This window comes from Fukomys damarensis, unplaced genomic scaffold (genome assembly GCF_012274545.1).
Source record: "Fukomys damarensis isolate Sample0158 unplaced genomic scaffold, DMR_v1.0_HiC HiC_scaffold_3, whole genome shotgun sequence".
Lineage (NCBI taxonomy): Eukaryota > Metazoa > Chordata > Mammalia > Rodentia > Bathyergidae > Fukomys > Fukomys damarensis.
Genome location: NW_022900915.1, coordinates 44,429,895 through 44,447,595, shown reverse-complemented (window position 1 = coordinate 44,447,595; position 17,701 = coordinate 44,429,895). Strand labels below are relative to the sequence as shown.

The 17,701-nt window shown below is 54.2% G+C and overlaps 1 protein-coding gene across 1 annotated transcript in view; it reads right to left on the bottom strand.

Moving 5' to 3' along the window:
- Positions 1–1,199: 1,199 nt before the first annotated feature.
- Serinc5 (serine incorporator 5) overlaps positions 1,200–17,701 on the bottom strand; it is a 39,616-nt gene continuing 23,114 nt past the window's right edge. The window contains exons 6-12 of the mRNA XM_010643034.1: positions 15,872–16,083; positions 13,715–13,810; positions 11,555–11,681; positions 6,365–6,431; positions 5,348–5,390; positions 5,111–5,255; positions 1,200–2,562 (exon numbers count right to left, since the gene is read on the bottom strand). Of these exons, the coding sequence (XP_010641336.1) occupies positions 2,415–2,562; positions 5,111–5,255; positions 5,348–5,390; positions 6,365–6,431; positions 11,555–11,681; positions 13,715–13,810; positions 15,872–16,083 (838 nt within the window). The 3' untranslated portion in view covers positions 1,200–2,414. The remainder of the gene's footprint in view (positions 2,563–5,110; positions 5,256–5,347; positions 5,391–6,364; positions 6,432–11,554; positions 11,682–13,714; positions 13,811–15,871; positions 16,084–17,701) is intronic.

The window sequence follows — 17,701 nt, the reverse complement described above, 5'->3', positions numbered from 1 at the left end:
CCGATCTCTTGAACCGTTTACTCAGAAGAGTGTTCTAAGGGCCTGCGGCTGTGAGGCCAGGCAGGGAATCAGAGCCCACCCTGCCTGGAACCCAGACCTTGGTTGTCAGGGAATGCCGAGCGACAGGACCCCCTAGTGGAGCCAGGGCCTCTAGGCACAGTGACCCTAGATGCTCAGGCTCCTGGCTGGAGGCTGGGCCCCACTGTGCCCTCTTCACTTCTGAGTGGAAGAGAGTGAGCACTCAGAGGCAGCAAGGAAGCGAAGGCCGGGTTCCCTAGGGGGACAGGAAGCACCAATGAGGAACACAGCTGGCAGCAGTGAAGTAAGCAGTCTCAGGAGGCCGAGGGTGACAGCACAGAGGAAGAGACAGATCCCACACTGAGATCACCGCACCGGGATCCTGGGAGGAAGGAGACGTGACACAGGACAGCCATCCTAGTGGAGCAGCACGCAGCCCCCACCTCCCTGCAGCCCAGTGCACACCTTCCCTGTGCTCAGCAGAGACCGCACCAGTGGCTCTGCAAACCAGAAACCACGCCAGCCAGCCTGGACCACAGCCCAGTCAGCTTGTGTGTGGCCCAGGACGGGAGCCGCTCCAGCCAGGTGCCTCTGGGGATGTGACACTCTGCCCTCGGGTCCAACTCTGGAAGGAGCAGCCAGGAGGAGACAACAGAGAGCCCGAACACCCAGGAGGAATCTGGGGACACGCTGAAAACCAGCTACAAAACCTCGCAAACAAGCAAAGGATGGTTGGCTAGAAAAGCTACCAAGGAGCCCACTAAATCAACACCTTTGTTATCACAGCTCCAAGCAACTGGCACGGTTTTTCCAGTTTCTTAAGTCACAGATCACACAGGAGGGGACTTCTAACCCCGTGAGTGGGGACCCACGACCCCTGCATGCTCACTGTCACTGGCCGTGACCTTGCGAACACTGGTTTGAGTGAGAATCCAGTGCAGGGCACGGTGTCCCTAGCTGGAGAACAGGCGGGCTCCACCACGCTGTGCGCAGGAAGCCACTAGAGCAGCCTGTCACTGGCAATTCCCTGAGCTGCTTTCTGCAGGGGAGACGGGCCCAGGGCATGTGGCTGTTACCTGGGCCGCGAGACCCAGTGAGGAGGACCAATCAAGGCCTCTGCTGGACCTAGGCAGGGGGACGGTGCCACTGCTCACTGTGCCCAGCTCCTCGTCCGGGTTCCCTAAAGGGAACTTCAGTGCCCACCCACACAACAGCAGGTGGGGCCCAGTTCTGCCCAGCTGGTACCAAGAGCTCAGAGCAGACGTCCAGGCTGCGTGCCACAGAAGTGTCCCCAGGATGGTCCCCAGCGCTGGCCCGGGCCCAGCAGACCCCTCCTGCTGTGGGCCCCTCCCCACCTGAGGACAAGGATCCTGGGCACACACGTCCTAGGTGGCTGCTGGCGTCCTTCTCCAAGGCCCCTCCACAGACTGGCACTCCTCGCTGGCAGCTCCAACACCCCCAAGAACCCATCCCCCTTCCACCAGTGTGCTCCCGTCACAGCAGCTGCCCACCCCACAGCCCCACCTACAGACTGGCTGGGGACCCTCGTGTCGCTCCAAAGAACCCACAGTGGGCATTAGCAGGGTGGCCAGGGACTGACCTGGGAGCCAAAGCTCCCTGCTTCTTCATGGGCCCAGAAGCGCTGCCCCGCACCTAGGGGCCCCCAGAGCACTACTGTGACAGCAAATCCAAGAAGGACCTGTGGCCTTCGCTGTGGCGCAGAGCAAACGAGCGACCACGCCCAGATAAGCACCATTCCTACTGCCAAGGGGAGGGCGGAGATGGGGGTGCCCACGTGCAAGAGACAGGGAAAGAGTTGTGCTTTTCACATTCTGATGAGGCTGCCGGGCCGTGAAGGAGGCGGGCAAGCAGGAGGCTGCGATGTCCAGCACCGCACCCAAAGGTGCTCCAGGGGAGCTGGAGGCAGCTGTTCCCTCTGGGCCCCATAAATACTGGGGGGGTCTCAGCAGGGAGAGCATGGAGCCGGCCGGGTTCTTGGGGCCAGGACTCAGAGTTTGTGTTTCTCTGGTACCAAGGTGCGAATGCCAGGCCACGTGAGGTGATCTTACCCCCGTGAGAAGATGCGAGCCCCAGATTCTGGTTAGGTAGAGACGCACCCAAGGAAAACAGTAACACAAGTTCTACCTGGGTCCTGGGGGAAGACATCAAGATACATATGTATATCCCAAGATCCCAACGCTGGACGAACATTTCAATTCCTTTAGACAAATAGTAATTTCTTATCAATGTGTGAATTAAAAAGCAAATCAGGATATACTCTGTCTCCTGAGGGCTTTTTGAGACACACTTAAGTCAGGCAAGAGGGGCCAGCTCTTCCTGGGGCCCAGGAGCCGCTGAAAGCCTTGGTGTGCCTGTCAGGAGGACAGGCCACTTGGTCACACGGAGAACTGCCGAGAGGGGCAGCAGAGAGGCGCCACCAGCGTCCACAGGTAGAGCAGCACACACGTCCAGCATGAGGCCATCTTCACCCAGAAGATGGACCAGCTCTCCCGGAACAAGGTGTGGATGCTGGCGCTCTCGTAGCTGTGGGGACAGAGTGGCCAGCACGGTCAGAGTAGGGCTTGGGAGGGAGCCTTTTTTTCTCAAGGTTTAATGGCAAAAGAAATCACCTGCACCCAAAAATACATGACTCCATGGCTGATGACCGCCGCGGCCTCTTCAGAACACACACTGGCCCAGACCTCACCCCCTGCACTGCCCTCCAGGTCCCCTGCCCGGCACCTCCACAACCCGTGCCCTTTCCGTCCACACTGGGCACCTGCTCTGCACGGTTTGGACCCACAGCAATGCATCCTCTCTCAACCAACTGTCCTTTCAACGTGGCACGGCGTTCTCCAGCCCCTGCTGTGCTGACGCACAAATCGGCACAGGGTAAGGACCCCGTGACCAGGATGCCTGGGACCAGTTCTTGAGTTTGGAACATCTGCACAGACCTTACCAGTTGCACGTTCCTCACCCATAAAAGCCGAACCTGAACTATTCCAAACTGGGAAGCTTTTGACTGGCACATCAGATTTCTAAACCTGTGGGGTTTCTGGGTTAAGGCAACCCCACCTGTACATCATTGCTTTTCATTGCTAAGTAATATGTCATTTTACGGCTTCAGGACATGTGCTTTACGCATCCTGTCAGCTACAGGCATTTGGGTTTTTCTGACTCTGGCTATGAGGAATGATGCTCCCCAAACAGTGTCTGAGGTTGTGTGTGGATACATTTTTCTTTTCGTCTTGGGTAAACACTTCGGAGCACAGCCCCTGGCTCCTCACTGCTTCACCATTTAAGGATCTGCCAAGCTGTTTTCCAAAGCAGCTTCCTCCGTCCACCTTCCCCCAGCATGGACGGGGTCCCGACTTCTCTGCATCCTGGACAACCCTTGTCCCTGTCTGGCTTTGAGCCAGGGCTCCATGTCCTCTCTGAAGCTCCCCAAGCCCAGACTCCTCTGGAGTTCTCCAGGCCCCACAGGAAGCCTGGCAAGTCCTCCTTCTCCTCCTTCAGGGAAGGATCCAGGCAATGGAATTGCCACCTCCCACCCCCATCTTATTTTTCTCCCCAGTCGTCCCCGTCCAACACATTCGCTGCCTCTCCCACCACACTACCGACTGCCGCCTGCTACAGGAGACCCTGACGAGACGGCCCGGGAGCCCGTCTGTCCTAAGCCGTCGTCGCACAGGTCAGGGTGCGGGTGACACTGTGGCTCTGCAGAGAAGGGTAAACTCCATCTTCTGTGGGAGCAGAGGCACCTCGAGGCCGATCGTCAAGGGAGAAGAATCGAATGTGCAAGCCTGTGTCGCAGGGTTTCAGGTGCGAAGGTATAAAGAGCAAAACAGCAGCCAGCAGGAAGCGGGGAGAGAGATTTCTTGCAAGAGGGAAAGGGATAAGAGAGCGGGGAGAAGAGCAGGAAGGAAGGGGGTGCGCACGTGAAAGAAATGACGGAATGAAGGCGTCACACACAGACGCACGCACGCTAACGCCCCACCAGGAGCGGATGGCAGGCACGGCCAGCATGGGCTGGGAAAAGTTTCTTAAAAAGGAAGGGAACCTTGGCTCTGTACAAAAAGTACGAATCTATAAGGCACACATATACAAATACCGAATAGTAGCTCTGGTGTGAAAAACTATAACAGTACTCAAGATCCTAATGGGACACTCAGCAAACAGGAAGAAAAGGACCAAAGGTGTAGGGACAGTGAGAAGGACAGGGAAGTTCAGAACCAAGACCTGTCATGTAAAGGTACAAGATCCCAGTAATGAATGTAACTGTGCTGTCTACCTAGAATGTACCAATAAATTAAATTAAAAAAAAAAAGTACGGATCTGCCCAGAGGGATGGGAAAGTCAGGTCTGTTGTGTGCAGCCAACTTAAAAAGCGAAAAGGGGCTGGCTGGTGTTGGCTGAGTGGGCAGCGCATGCCCAGCACACACGGGCCCTGGTGTGGTCCACACACTCAAAAGTCACAAAAAGGGAACACAAAAATATTTTTCTTTCTTGGAAAGGGTTACTTTTCCTCCACTACTACCACTGTGCTTTCCAGGCTGCCATGCAGGCTTAACGAGGCATTTATCACTCTGTCCACCTCGTTCTTGGCACTGTCGCTGTACCCGTTTTGCAAGCTGCAGTGAGCACCATGGGATTCCAGGGTGAGGATGCCCTCAGTTGAGAGGCAATCACTGAAGCCAGCTACTCAGGAGGCTGAGGCAGGAGAATCCTGAGTTGGAGGACAGCCTGGTCTAAATACTAAAACCACATCTCAAAAACAAAAGAAAATGACAAAAATCAAGGAAAGAACTATGGTGGGAGCTGGGTATGGTGGTGGACACCTACAAACAGCTACTGAGCAAGCTGAGGCAGGAGGATCTCAAGTTCAAGGCCAGCCTGGGCAACTTAGCAAGCTCCTAGGTCAAAACAGAAAAATAAATAAAAAGGGCTGAGGATACAGCTCAGTACCCCGGGTTCATTTCAACAATGCAAACACACACACAGCGGCCGGAGTGTGCACTGCAGAGGCTGAGTGTGGGCAGCAGGCCTGGCCAAGAGCTCGACACTCGGGGTCCCCACTCCCGAGGGCACTCACTGGAACCAGTTGGTGAGGGTCATCATCACGTACAGCGAGGCCAGCAGGAAGACGGCGTGGAAGTAGGAGTAGCTGTACACCGTGCCCCGTTTTTCATCATGGAGGACGCGCCGGTGCCCCTTCCTGGCCGGCTGCTCCTCGGGGTCTGAGGGTCACAGAGCCCCGTGAGTGCACGTGCACGGCACACACCCCATGCACACCCGCACTCACCCTGGCCCCGCACAAACCCCCACTCACCCTCGACCACGTCGTTGCCAAAGCAGAAGCAGCAGCGGGCCACCTGCGAGGAGGGAGGGGCGGTCAGACGCAGCGGCCCAAAGGACGGGGCACTCGGACATGGGCCGCACTCCAGCCGTGGCCTCCAGCAGGGAGGACAGCAGCCTGCTGGGAGAGGCCCTTGCTGGACATGGGCAGTGTGACCCCTGCTTGTCCTGCGAGTGGCGAAGGGCGGGGACCAGACCACAGGAAGAGCCCGTGTGCTGCGCTCTCCCGGGTTGGGCTGAGCCTGTCCCGGCCGCCTCCGCCGGCTGAGGCCCCTGTGACAGTGGTGCTAACTCAGCCCACAGGCTTCACAGTGGGAAAAGAGGGCATTGTGCTGACAGCAGGCCCCTGCTGGCCACCCGTTCTCTGGACTCATACCTGCTGCCCATCCCTGTCAGCTGGTCCTGGCGACTGGCCCCGAGGCCTTGGCAAAGAGCTGCGCCCCGGCCCTATTTTATTCTTTGAGACAGGGTCTTGGAGGACCACCAAGGCACCCAGGCTGGGCTCCAGTTTGTGATCCTCCTGCCTCAGACTCCCAAAGTCCTGGGGCTACAGGTGCGGCCACCACACCTGGCTGTCCACACTCTACAGGCCTGCGTCACCTGACGGGAGGGTGCACATGGGCTTTAACACCGCCGCCTGCACGGGGTCTGGCCCCACTAGCAGAGCGTCTGTCACAGACCACACAGCTGCAGGCATCAGACAGACGTGTGGGCTGCAAGTTAAAGAAAAAAGAGGAAACCCTGCATTCCATGCTGATGAGCACAGGATCACGACAGGAGCAACACAGGCAGCCGTGGGGGCAGCAGGACCAGCAAGGGGACGCAGCTGACTGGAAATCAAGGTGACTCCAGCTGACCCGTGCTACACACAGGATCATTTCCTTTCCTCTGCCTAAACCTCACGCTGCTGAAGCAGGCAGGGGAATGGAGGAGACGCCCTCGGACAGGCGCAGCGGCCCCGAGAAGTGGGCAGAAGGGAAAGAGCCCTCACCTCCAGCTCCGGGGCTGCGTATCGGCCCTGCAGGGCATCTGAACTCGATCTGGTCGTGGACGTCAAGCTAGAAAACAAACAGGAAGTCAGCCAGGCACATTACCACGTCCGGTGGCCTGGGACACAGGTGCAGCCATTGCCCGGCCAGGCTCCGGGGACAGCTCAAGAGAGCCTGTGGTGCGGGCTGCTGGAATAGGACTGTGTGCCCTCCTGTCCACGCCTGCAGGGTTAATCCACTGTGAATCAAAAGCATCTACCAATGGGCGAATGAAGAAAATGTGGTGGCCTGGCCGTGGAGTACTATTCTGCCATGAAGAAGGAAGGCTTGAGTCATGCATAGGTAAATGGATGCCTCTTGATCTCACGATGCTAAGTGAAAGAAGTCAGACACACAGCTTAAACATCACAGTTTCTCTTAATGAGAAACCCAACATACTAACAATCTGAAAAGCAAAATAAAAGACAGATAGTAGGAATCAGGGAAGTAGATCTTTCGCTAATGAGAAGAGGACCAAGAACGAGATGGAGGGCGAGGAGAGGAAAGGCAAGTGGACATGAAAAGAATCAAAACATGCTCTGTCCATAAAGCAACTCCCGACGATGAATGTGATCATTATGTTCTGCAGACACGGATTGATAAAAATGTTAAGATGGAAAAGTAAAGAGAACTTGAAAAAACATGTTTATGTCTATGTATGTGCCTTTTCCTCCCCGTCCTTCCCCCTAAACATGGCATGACAAGTATTTACACGGCATTCACACTGGATCGGTATCACGAAGTAACCCAGAGGTGACTCGGAGGCGTGTCGTTCCGCTCCACGAGCCTGTGCGGGCTGACGGCCACCTAGCTGGTGCCTCTCTGCGGATTGCGTTCCGTCACTTGGTGTCTAAAGAGACACCAAGTAGACAGAAATAAGAGGTCCTGGTCCCATCTTGCCCAGTGAGCCATCTGGCGAGAGCCTGGGAGGGCAGCGGAAAACAAAGCCAAAGCCATCCCTGTGCGTGTGGAACAGACACGGCGCGTGCCTGAGAAAATCCTTCCCATAGTTTCTGTCACGCCCTTGAAGGTAAAACGCCGTGGGACTTGGGTTAGGGGTAAAGGAGGGGAAAGTATTTACAGGTACGAGTGTGAGAAACAGGCTTCGGATTCAGCCAGTGAATCCATAGGTCAGCTGCCTCCCCTGCGTCAGGAATAAACCAGAAAACCCTCCTCGGTCCTGCGCCTGCTCCTAGGCTCACACCTTCTGCAGAAGGAAATTTTAACCCTGCCTTGTCCGGGCCTCTTGCCTCGTGTCTGTGTGCCTTCTTTCCAGCACTGACCACTTGAGTCTGGGGGTTATTTCCAACCTGGCCAAAATATATGGAGAATGTTTAAATTCTAAAAACTGATTACAGTAAAAGACATTGCCACGAATCCCCTCAAAATCCTCCCCCTCACCTTGCACACACTCACCCCATCATTCCTGCCACCTCCTGCAACACCTCTGCAAGTTTCCATCTTTCCCGAGTGTCTTTATGAGGGGTGATCAGAAATATAGTGGACGCCGCTGCTGAGCGCCCTCCAGTGGAAAGGCAGCTCCTAGCAACAGGACGCTGGGTCCTCGTCCACTTTATTCTCCAGATCTAACACTAAAGCTGCTCATCGTTGAAATGACTAAGAAAGGGAAACATTTTGAATGGATTCAAGACACTGAGGCAGCGCAGCTCAAGACCCTCAGGAAAGGGGACTCCAGAGCCGCTGCAGAAAGCGGCAAGGATGGTGAGAGCAGTGTGCTGGAAGGGAAGGGTGGACTTTGAGGGGATTCGTGGCAATGTGTACTTTACAGTGATTATTTTTTAAAAAACTTTAAACATTCCCCATATTTTTCATCACACCTCCTATTTTTCCTAAAAACAACCATTGTATGAAAACGGAAATGTCTGAACACTCAGGATTCCAGCTAACTCTACAGATCCACTCTGCAAATATCTCCTGGAAACCCTAAGCCAGGCTGTGTGCAGGGCACGGGACGCAGCAGCGAGAAAGGCCAGGATCCCACCGCACCCTGGCCCTGCAAGCAGCTGGGACAGCATGAGCTCAGCGCCCCACAGCACCGGACCTGGTACACACGATGATGCTTGCATCAGAGGGCACTGAGGTGGGAAAGAGTTTGTCTCACATCTGAAACACACGTGCACGTGTAAACATGCCTGCATCCAGTTCAGCCTGCGTGACCTGACTTCCGGAGGAAACACCACTGCCGCAGGGCCAGGCCCGTGCTCAGCTTTCCCCGAAACCCACTCTCCCACAAGCACCTGAGCATCGGAGATTTTCCCAGTGCACAGGCTACAACACAGACCTGTCCATGGGGCTATGAAACTGTTTCCAGGTGCCTTCAAACTCCCCTGTCCTGGGCTAAGGTCGGTATGATGTGAAGCCAGCACTTCCTGCAGGGACCCCTAATGGCATGGGGTCCAGGATTTCTGATCTGTGCCTCCCACAGACCCACGCGTGCATGCAGCCCTGGGACATCCCAAACTGGGGTGGTGCCTGCCCTCTCCCACATTGAAGGGCACACAGTGCCCCTCAGCATCTGCTCCCCATGACAGAAACTCTCTGAAGAACGCATCCGAGCTTCTATAGAATCATAGGTCCCTCTACCCTCAGCCTGCGTGTGACAAGGCGCATTCAGGTCCACCCTGTCCTATGTAACGGGTGACTCGTGGCTCCAAATGGGACCCCATGTGTGGTGAGAGCTGGGGAGGAGAGGCCACTCTGCCCTGGAGGCAGAGACAGGAAGACTTCTAGTGGGCAGGCTCAGAGCACAGCAGGAGAATAAAATCCTCCCTGATTTCCTCCCCGGTGACACTTACCAGCCTCGTACCACGAGGTCTGCTTGATTGTGGTGAATGTCCCATTTCCAACTAGGAAGCGGCTCAACATTTAATAGAGTCTTAGCTTTTCCAATTTTGTCTTCCAGGCATATTTTCCTAGATGGCTCAAACACAAAAGGGCTATTTTTTTTCTCAACTAAAACTGAGAGCCAGGAAACATTTCACAACACCATTCTCCTAATAATATAACTCCTCCTCCTACTTTCTGCACAGTCCTGGGCTTCCTGCAACTTCCAGGGAGAGCTCCAGGCACTGCGGCGATCGGGCAGCTGGCCATGTCCTCCTCCCGGGCAGCAGGATGGCGCTCCATGCCATCGCAGGGACAGGCAGAGAAAAAGACGACTCACAGGTCTCCCACACGCTCAGCCAGGGAGACCCCAAGAAAGGTCTCTCAAAACTGGGTAAAGAGCCACCGAAAGATAGGTAAACACTTAAACTTTTTAAAAACATATTACAGCAAAAGACACATTCCCAAGCATGGTGGGATAATTGGTTCAAAGTGAGTATTCCAAATATTATGAAGGGGACTAGTAGCAACATGTCTTTCACAACTATAGCACTTTTAAAAATTTAGATAGTCACTGTATTTTTGATTACCCTCTGGTCAACCATCGATTGCTATTTCTGTCAATGAAAAACACACGCTGGGTCCTCATCCACCTCACTCTAGGGACCTGGCACCATGCAAGTCCCAGCTCTTCCCCAGAGTCACAACGACCATGACGGGAAACACTTGACTGCAGCCAGGCCAGAGGCGGTGGTCACAGGGAACAGCCCCCAGACCCCAGTCCTGCCTGAGTGAGTGACGGCGCCTTCACCATGCCGCTATCTTGCGCCACCTTGGTCCCTGGGCCACTGACGTCATCCACGTCGGCCTCGGGCAGACCAAACTGTGACCGCTGACATCTCGGGGGACATCGGGCTGGCTTGGGCCAGCCAAGATGCTGAAAGAGCTGACACTCCCTTTATGGCCTCTGAGCCGGGGGTGGACGTGGGGTGACGCAGCAGTGAGCCCCGCCCCGCTGGAAACCGCAGGTCTGTGAAAATGCCACGCTCAGGTCGTCTCCCACGGCAGTACCACACCGCACACTCCCACAGATGGGCCCCACACATCCACAGCCAACTCTGCCCTCGTTTTCCTGGGTAGCCACAACCCTCTGAAAACATGACTTTACTGTCAAATACCTTTTCATACATTTTTCTGGTAATACAAAGATGAAAGATGAAGTGCTATTCCATCACAAAAAAAACCATTTGTCAAGAATAAAAAGAGGAAAACATCAGTTACACCACTAGTATGACCAGTTTGGTTTGTCTCTTTCCTGGATGTGTTTATGTACATACAAACTATATTTAACTTTTTAAATGGAGTAATTCTCTACATGCAGTTCTGTGGCCTTCTCTGCCCCCTTGATTTATGAACACTTCTCACGTCACTGCGGAAATCACCTGAGGGACAATCGCGAAATCAGCCTGCACGGCTGCCCTCTTCCCTGAAGCACAGCAGCAGCCGACTCCGGAAGGCAGAGAAAAACTGGAACAGAGCGCAGCCTGGTCAAAATACCGAGCGCTGTGCCGTAAACCTATGGCATGTAAACTGTATCTCAATAAAAAAGGACTCTAAGTGTTGGGGGTGGCTAAGAATCGGGAGTCCACAGACAGCAACACTCAGCGAGTAATTCACGGGACCTTTAAAACTGAGAGGTCAGAACGTGGCCGTCACCATCACAGTCCCTTCGGCTCCAACCGGGAGGCTGAGACGCGAAGCTGGGGCCGATGTCAGACAACTACGATCCTCCCTCTTCCTGGCCGGGCCCATAACCGCGCAAACCGGCTCAGGTGCATCCCGGGCAGCCCCGCCTAGCAGCGCGGGCTGGGGAAAGACCTCTCCCGTACAGGGCCGCCGGCCAGGACACTAAGATTCAGCAGAGGGAGGGTTTCCGGTCCTGAGTCGAGACGCAGAAAACCCAGACAGAGCGCCTAACTGAAATGGGGCTTCTTCAAGAGCAGCTGGTTTTTAGTGAAATGTGCACCCGGAGAAAGCAGCTAACCACGTCCGTCCTCGCCTTCGCTTGGCAGCAGCTCTGAACCTTGGGCGAGCACAGAGGCTCGGGGGTCTCTGACCAACGCACTGCCGGCTCCCCGGCACAGGGGCTTCCTGTCCGTCCGGCCAAGCTCTGCATTCCGGGCAGCACAGGGCGAACCCCGCCTCTGTGGATGGCGCTCCCGACCTCCTCCCCGCCAGCCGCGCTTGCGCCTCAGCCCAGACCCCTACTACCGGCGGCTACGCCCCTGCCTGCTCCTCGCCCGACTCACCACGAGTACAGGATGCAGGCGATGAGGAGTCCGGTGCCCAGCCAGGTCACCAGGTTCTCGTCTCGGAACAGGTTCTGGCCGAAGTGGGGTGTGCAGAGCGTCACGTTCTTCCCGTGCTCGTCGAGAACTTGGCAAGAGAACAAGCAGAGCTGTGAGAGAAGCCCACTGGACCCAGGGGCACTGCTCCGGGGAACTCGGCGGCCCTGGTGCTTCCTACAGCACCGCACCTGCAGCCGGAGACCGGGTTTTCCCGCTGAGAGTCCATGCAGACGCGGGTTCTCCCGGACCAGCACTCACTGGAAAAGGCCCTCATGTAGAAAACGGTAGAGAGAAGGCGAGAAGGCAAGAAGGGAAGCAGGGAGGGAGGGAGGAGGAGGGCTCAAGCCGGGCACAGTGGCACACACACCAGTCACCCCAGCGCTTAAACAGAGAGAAGCGGAGGCAGGAGGACCATCCCAAGTCTGCAGGAAGTCTGGGCTACAGTGAACCAAAAAAGAAAGCTTCATCTTGCAGTTTGGGCTAAAGCATGACCATGCCCGGACTTTCAGAGTGCTTTTACAGGGTTATTCAAACAATGTTAAAAAGAACAGCAGAGTCCACCTCTTGCTGGACTTCGCAGCCTCTGCAGGGAGGGATGAGTGCAGGGACCCCGAGTGCCGAGATCAGCCAACAACCACATGTAGGGGACTCCTCCTCCAGGCTCCGCAGCACCAACGGGCTGCCACGCTCTGGGAAGGCTGCGCGCAGAGGTTCTACAGTGCTGTATTATTTCTGTTGTGCTGTGATATATAATCGTATGTCTACAATATTATCACCAGTGGTAATTTATTTTTGGTCTAAAATGGTGTCTTTCTTCAATCTGGAACACCCCAGATAGGTCTGACTGCCAACCTGGCCCCAAAATAGGGAACATAAACATAAAATAACACCCGAGAAACCACTCAACAAACACGGATATTCTGTCTAAAAGTAAACTAAAATTATTACTAGTATTCACACTCGAATCACTAAATGCAGCTATATGATGTGGTTTTTAAAAGTAATCTTTGTTCTTAGGCCAAATGAAAAAATGTGAAAAATGAACAAAATGTGATTTTTCTATTTAAGCAGTACCACCTAAAACTAAAAATAAATGCTTTCCTGTTTTAAGTGATACTTGCTGTTAAAAAAAATACTATAAATAAAAGCTCCATTAAAGTTTAAACCACAGACTAATATATAAAGATAAAAGAAAGTCTTAAACAGATTGGATTTAGAAAGTCAAGACAGGGCTGTTTTTAAAAATTAAACCCAGGACAGGCTATACTTATTATACAACCTCCAAACTTATATCCCTTTCCATTATCAACAGCTCAAAAGGCAAGGCCCTGCCATAACAGTAGCACCTGCCTATGATCCCACACTCTGGGAGGCTGAGGGGAAGAAAAAAAGATGTTTTCGTCTTTTACTGGCAAGGCCTAGGGGCTCAGAATCACACCTTAGAGTAAAATTGTGGCTTTAATGTTTAAAACTCTTTTCAAATAATCACAGCAACTGTACAACAATGTCAGCTAACCCTCACATAGCACTGTGTGCCAGGACCTGCTCTCTTAAAACCATTCCAGCAGGGCTTGGGGTGCATGTCAGTAATCCTAGCACTCAGGAGGCTGAGGCAGGAGGATCACCATGACTTTGAGGCCTGCCTAGGCTACGTACTGAGTTCAAGGCCAGCCTGAACCACACAGCAAGATCCTGTCTATAAATAAATAAGTAAATAAAATCAAAGGCCCAGAGTCGATACCCAGGCAGACTGGCCCCAAACCATGTTCGCCATTTCTGTAAGTAACTGCCATTTAGGATGAGCAATTTGGGGGCCACCCAGCCAGCAAGAAGTGAGTCTGACTTGGAGTCCTGTGTGGGCGGCCTCCCCTTCCCTGTGTTCTTTCTACTTTCTCTGCTACATCCAAGGAATGACATCAAGATGAGTAACCAACGGGAAACTACAGCAAAACAAAGCCCCTGCCCACCAGGCAGGGACAGGCACTTGAGGGCTAGAAGCAAACCCCAGGCAAGAGCCCGAGGAAGGAGCCTCAGTCTCTCTCGCTCCAGCCAAAGACGGTGCTTTGGGCCCCTTCCCTCGGAGTCAGAGCCCCCCGCGTGTGCCCAGCCGCGGCTGCTCACCCACATCCTCAGGCTTGCTGGACAGCGCCGAGAGGGTGAGGTAGGTCACGTAGCAGCTGATGAGCCCAGACTGCAGCAGCCCGGAGTGTGGCTGTCCTGGGAGGCACACAGAGGAGAGGACAGCGTTCAGCCTCAGCGCGGGACACGGGCCCGAAGACACCAGCCCCATGCCTGCCACAGTTGCCCCCCTCAAACCACAGTTGCCCCCCTCAAACCGGGGCACCGCAGCACATTTCTTAAACAAAACTAAAACTAAGAGGGAGGGTGTTACACACTAGCTGAGTACTGCTATTTAGTTTGTTTCGTTTTGGTGGAGACAAGGTTGCACTATGTCATCCAGGCTGACCTTGAAATTGTGGCAATCCTCCTGACTCAGCCTCTCAGAGTGCTGAGATTACAGGTGTGCACCATCATGTCTGGCTATGTCCTACTGTTTTTTTCTTTTTTAAAAAAATTTTGGGGGGTATTGTGGATTGAACTCGGGACCTTGTGCTTGTGAGGAAGGCAGCAGGACCACTGAGCTAAATCCCCAGCCCCGTCCTACTCTTTTAGAGATGCCCCTTTCTGCCAACTTGTCCACCAATGCCTTATGAGATTACACGCGTTCCCTTGAGCTTTACATCAGCGCTTAAGCCACAGATCAGAAAAACATTTACCCATTCTTTCTCAAGGCTATGCAGCAGCAAGGGTAAACGATGAGGCAGATTACTTACAACTCGGGGCAGCACGGAAAATGGACAAGGCCACCTTTGCATAAACTAAGTGTCAGAGCCGTTCCAGGACACAGGGAAAGGTACAGTGCTCAGGATTCATTGGGAGGGCTTTAAATTTACAATATCTAAATTAAATGAGTGGAAGAAACCCATTCAGAGGAACCAGGACATAAGGGATTTCTCTCCTTTCAGTGAAACTTCTTTTGTTCTTTCTTTCTTTGTTGTTTTTTTGAGACAGGGTCTCACTATGTAGCTCAGGCTGGTCTTGAACTCACTGCTATCCTCCTGCCTCAGCCCCCTGAGCTCTGGGATTACAGGCCTGTGCAACCATGCCCGGTTTAGTGATAGTTGTAACCACCTGACCAACTACGTGAAAGGACTCAGTCTTCCTTCCTGGTTAATTTGTTTCCAAAATTGCTGCCTGCCTCGCAAGCACAAGGACCAGAGTTCAATCCCTGGTACAAAACAAAACAAAACAAAACAAAAACTACCAAATTACCATTATGAGATTACAATCACCTATAAAAGTCTATGAACAGAATCTTATAATGCACAAAAGACCAACCTTAGCATGTTAAGGGCACTAAAACAAACATTTTAAAACATGATACTTAGTTCTCCAAGGAGGACCTGACCCAAAGGAGATTTTAACCTGAATACCAGTAGTATCTCAGGAAATCCTAACTGACAGCTAAAGGGTGGGAGGACACTGTCTCGGTCTCAACAGTGGGATGAAACCTTTAGATCTGCAAATGTCCTGGTCCTACAGAGGCTGTGATGTCACGGTCCCACTGCCGAGGGCTCTGAACCTCCGGGGCCCATCACGGCTGTCCCACCTCGGGGGCTGCTGAAGCAGTTTCAGAAAGGCTTCCGGGGGCTGCTTTTGTGTCGCCGTGTTTTCCTGTCCCTACCTAGAAACCCGAATGTCGTGCACATGGGAATCCCTACACAGCAGGACACGTCAGACCTGGACACGCGCTCCCCGGCTAAGCAGCAGCATGGGCGGAGACACTGAGGTCACTTCTCCGGCCAGGCACAGCCCTGCTTTCCAGCGCATCAGGCCCCGGTCGCTTCCTCCCTGGCTTTGGAACGATTGTGAGCAAGGCCAGCGTGGCCTGCGTGGGAAGAGCCTGGCCACTGCAGCTGGCTTCCTGCTTCCTGTCCCCAGGCCTCGGCGCTGTCCTCAAGCTGGGTCCGGCCCAGCACAGCGCCCCCCAGAGCCAGCTCTTCCAGTGCCGCCTGGAGACCCAGGTCGAGTGTGTCCACGCCTTGCTGGGCGCTGCGCCCAGCTCTCCCTGTCACGGCCTAGTTTGGTGCAGGGATTTCTGGGCCTCAGCACACGTGGCCATCACCCCCGCCGCAGGCCCAAGTGTGACCATCACTTCCAAAGGAAGCAACCAGACACTAGAGTCCCGCGGGTACGTGAGGGGCCCGGGGTGCTTACGGTTCTGGACGCAGGGGGAGATGGCAGCCACCGAGATCAGCAGGCACAGGCCTCCATTCACGCCCAGGAAGATCTTGTTCTGAGTGCAGCCCTCGAGCTGGGTGTAAAACACCGCCATGAGCACCAGGCCTCCGGTGGCGATGGAGTACATGACCAGAGTGACCAGTGACAGAGACGCGTACCACAGCTTGTTGGTGGCGGTGCCAGCCATCCTGTTCACCGGGCATCAGAGGAGGACAGAGGAGAGAGAAGACAAGGATGAGTCAGAGCTGCCTCGGATCTGGCGCCCTCAGTTTCCGGAGCTCATCTCCCTGCCTCGAGACGAGTGGACACCCACGGGCACTCTTCTAACTCCCTGCTCGGCTCGCGAAGCCTGGGGGACAGGGCCTGCCGTCCTGGACAGAGAAGCAAGAACTCAACCAGAGCAGGCTCAAGCTTCTCTCCCTGCACGGAGGGTGGCTGCATAAGCCCGACTCTCCAAAATCACACCTTCTGTTTGTTTGTTTTGGTTTTTTTCTTTTGAGGCAGAGTCTCCCTGTGCAGTGCAGGCTGGCCTTGAACTCACTATGTGGCCTAGGCTGGCTCTGAACTCACAGTGATCCTCCTGACTCAGCCTCCTGAGGGCTGGGATTACCACCATGAACCACCATACCTGGCCATATCAGGAAATCTTGAAAAAGAACTGCACATTAAAAAATAGAAATCCAGGGGAGGAAGGGGGAGTAAAAGGACTAAAGTGTGATAAGTACTGGTACCAATTCCCAAAATGCCTGTAATTATTCCAGATCACAAACATTCACTGCTAATAAAAAAATATTTAAAATTAAAAACAGGGAACACAATCAGGCCCAGAAACATGGTAATGGGGTGAGCCATAAAGAAACTACAGGAAGAGATTAAGTGCTTTCTAATTTATAGACATTAACAGAGGGATGGGAAGGGGGTCTGGGTCCCCATCATCTGCTTCGGGATCAGGGTCCCTTTGGGACCTCAGCCCCAAACCTGCACAACAGAGAAGACGCCTGGCCCCGAGTCCCCAGAAGCAAGAAGCAATCACACACCCAGTGCTACTGTCTCCAAGATGGACAGCACCACTGCCGGAGATCAGGAAGGAGGAGCAGCCGCCAGGGTGACGCCTACCGACTGCTGTGTCCCTGAAGCCCGCCAGGCCCCCCGCTGGCCACAGGATCTTTTAAATGAAAGGCACATGAAGAAAACTCGAGAAAATGAGACTCCTAACAGGCGGGGAAAGCCTGGAGCAAATGTCCCTCAGAGACAGGACACAGGCACTGCACAGGGAGAGAGCCGTGCCCCCTCTGGTCATCAAGCCCAACTGCAGATGAGACCACATCCTGCCCTAACCCTGAGCCGGCACCATCCTGCTGCACGGCCAGCACGCTCTGCCCTTCCTCCTCCCGCAGCCCGTGAGCCGGAGCCCAGGTGAGCCCACCCCTGGCCCAACCCCAGAGGACGGTGGCAGCCTCCTGGGCTCTTCGGGGACTTGTCCGGCCCTGAACCCATGGCAGGTTTGTGTGACTTGGTGCTGATTACCCGTCCCCCTTCTGGGAAGAGCGGACACCTAAGGGCAGTGTGGTGCGTTCCCTGCCAGACTGCCGCTGGCAGGAAGGGCACAAAGAAAATCGGAAAACACGGTGAATGTTTAAATTACAAAAAATGTGTTACAGTCAAAAACACATCGCCACAAGTCCCTGAAAACCCTCCCCTCACTTGGAACGCACGCAACCCATCATCACCCCCACTCTGGAGTCCTCTTCCCTGAGTGTCTTCAGCTGCGCTGTCCTGGCTGCTTCCATGTCCTGAACTGTTCAA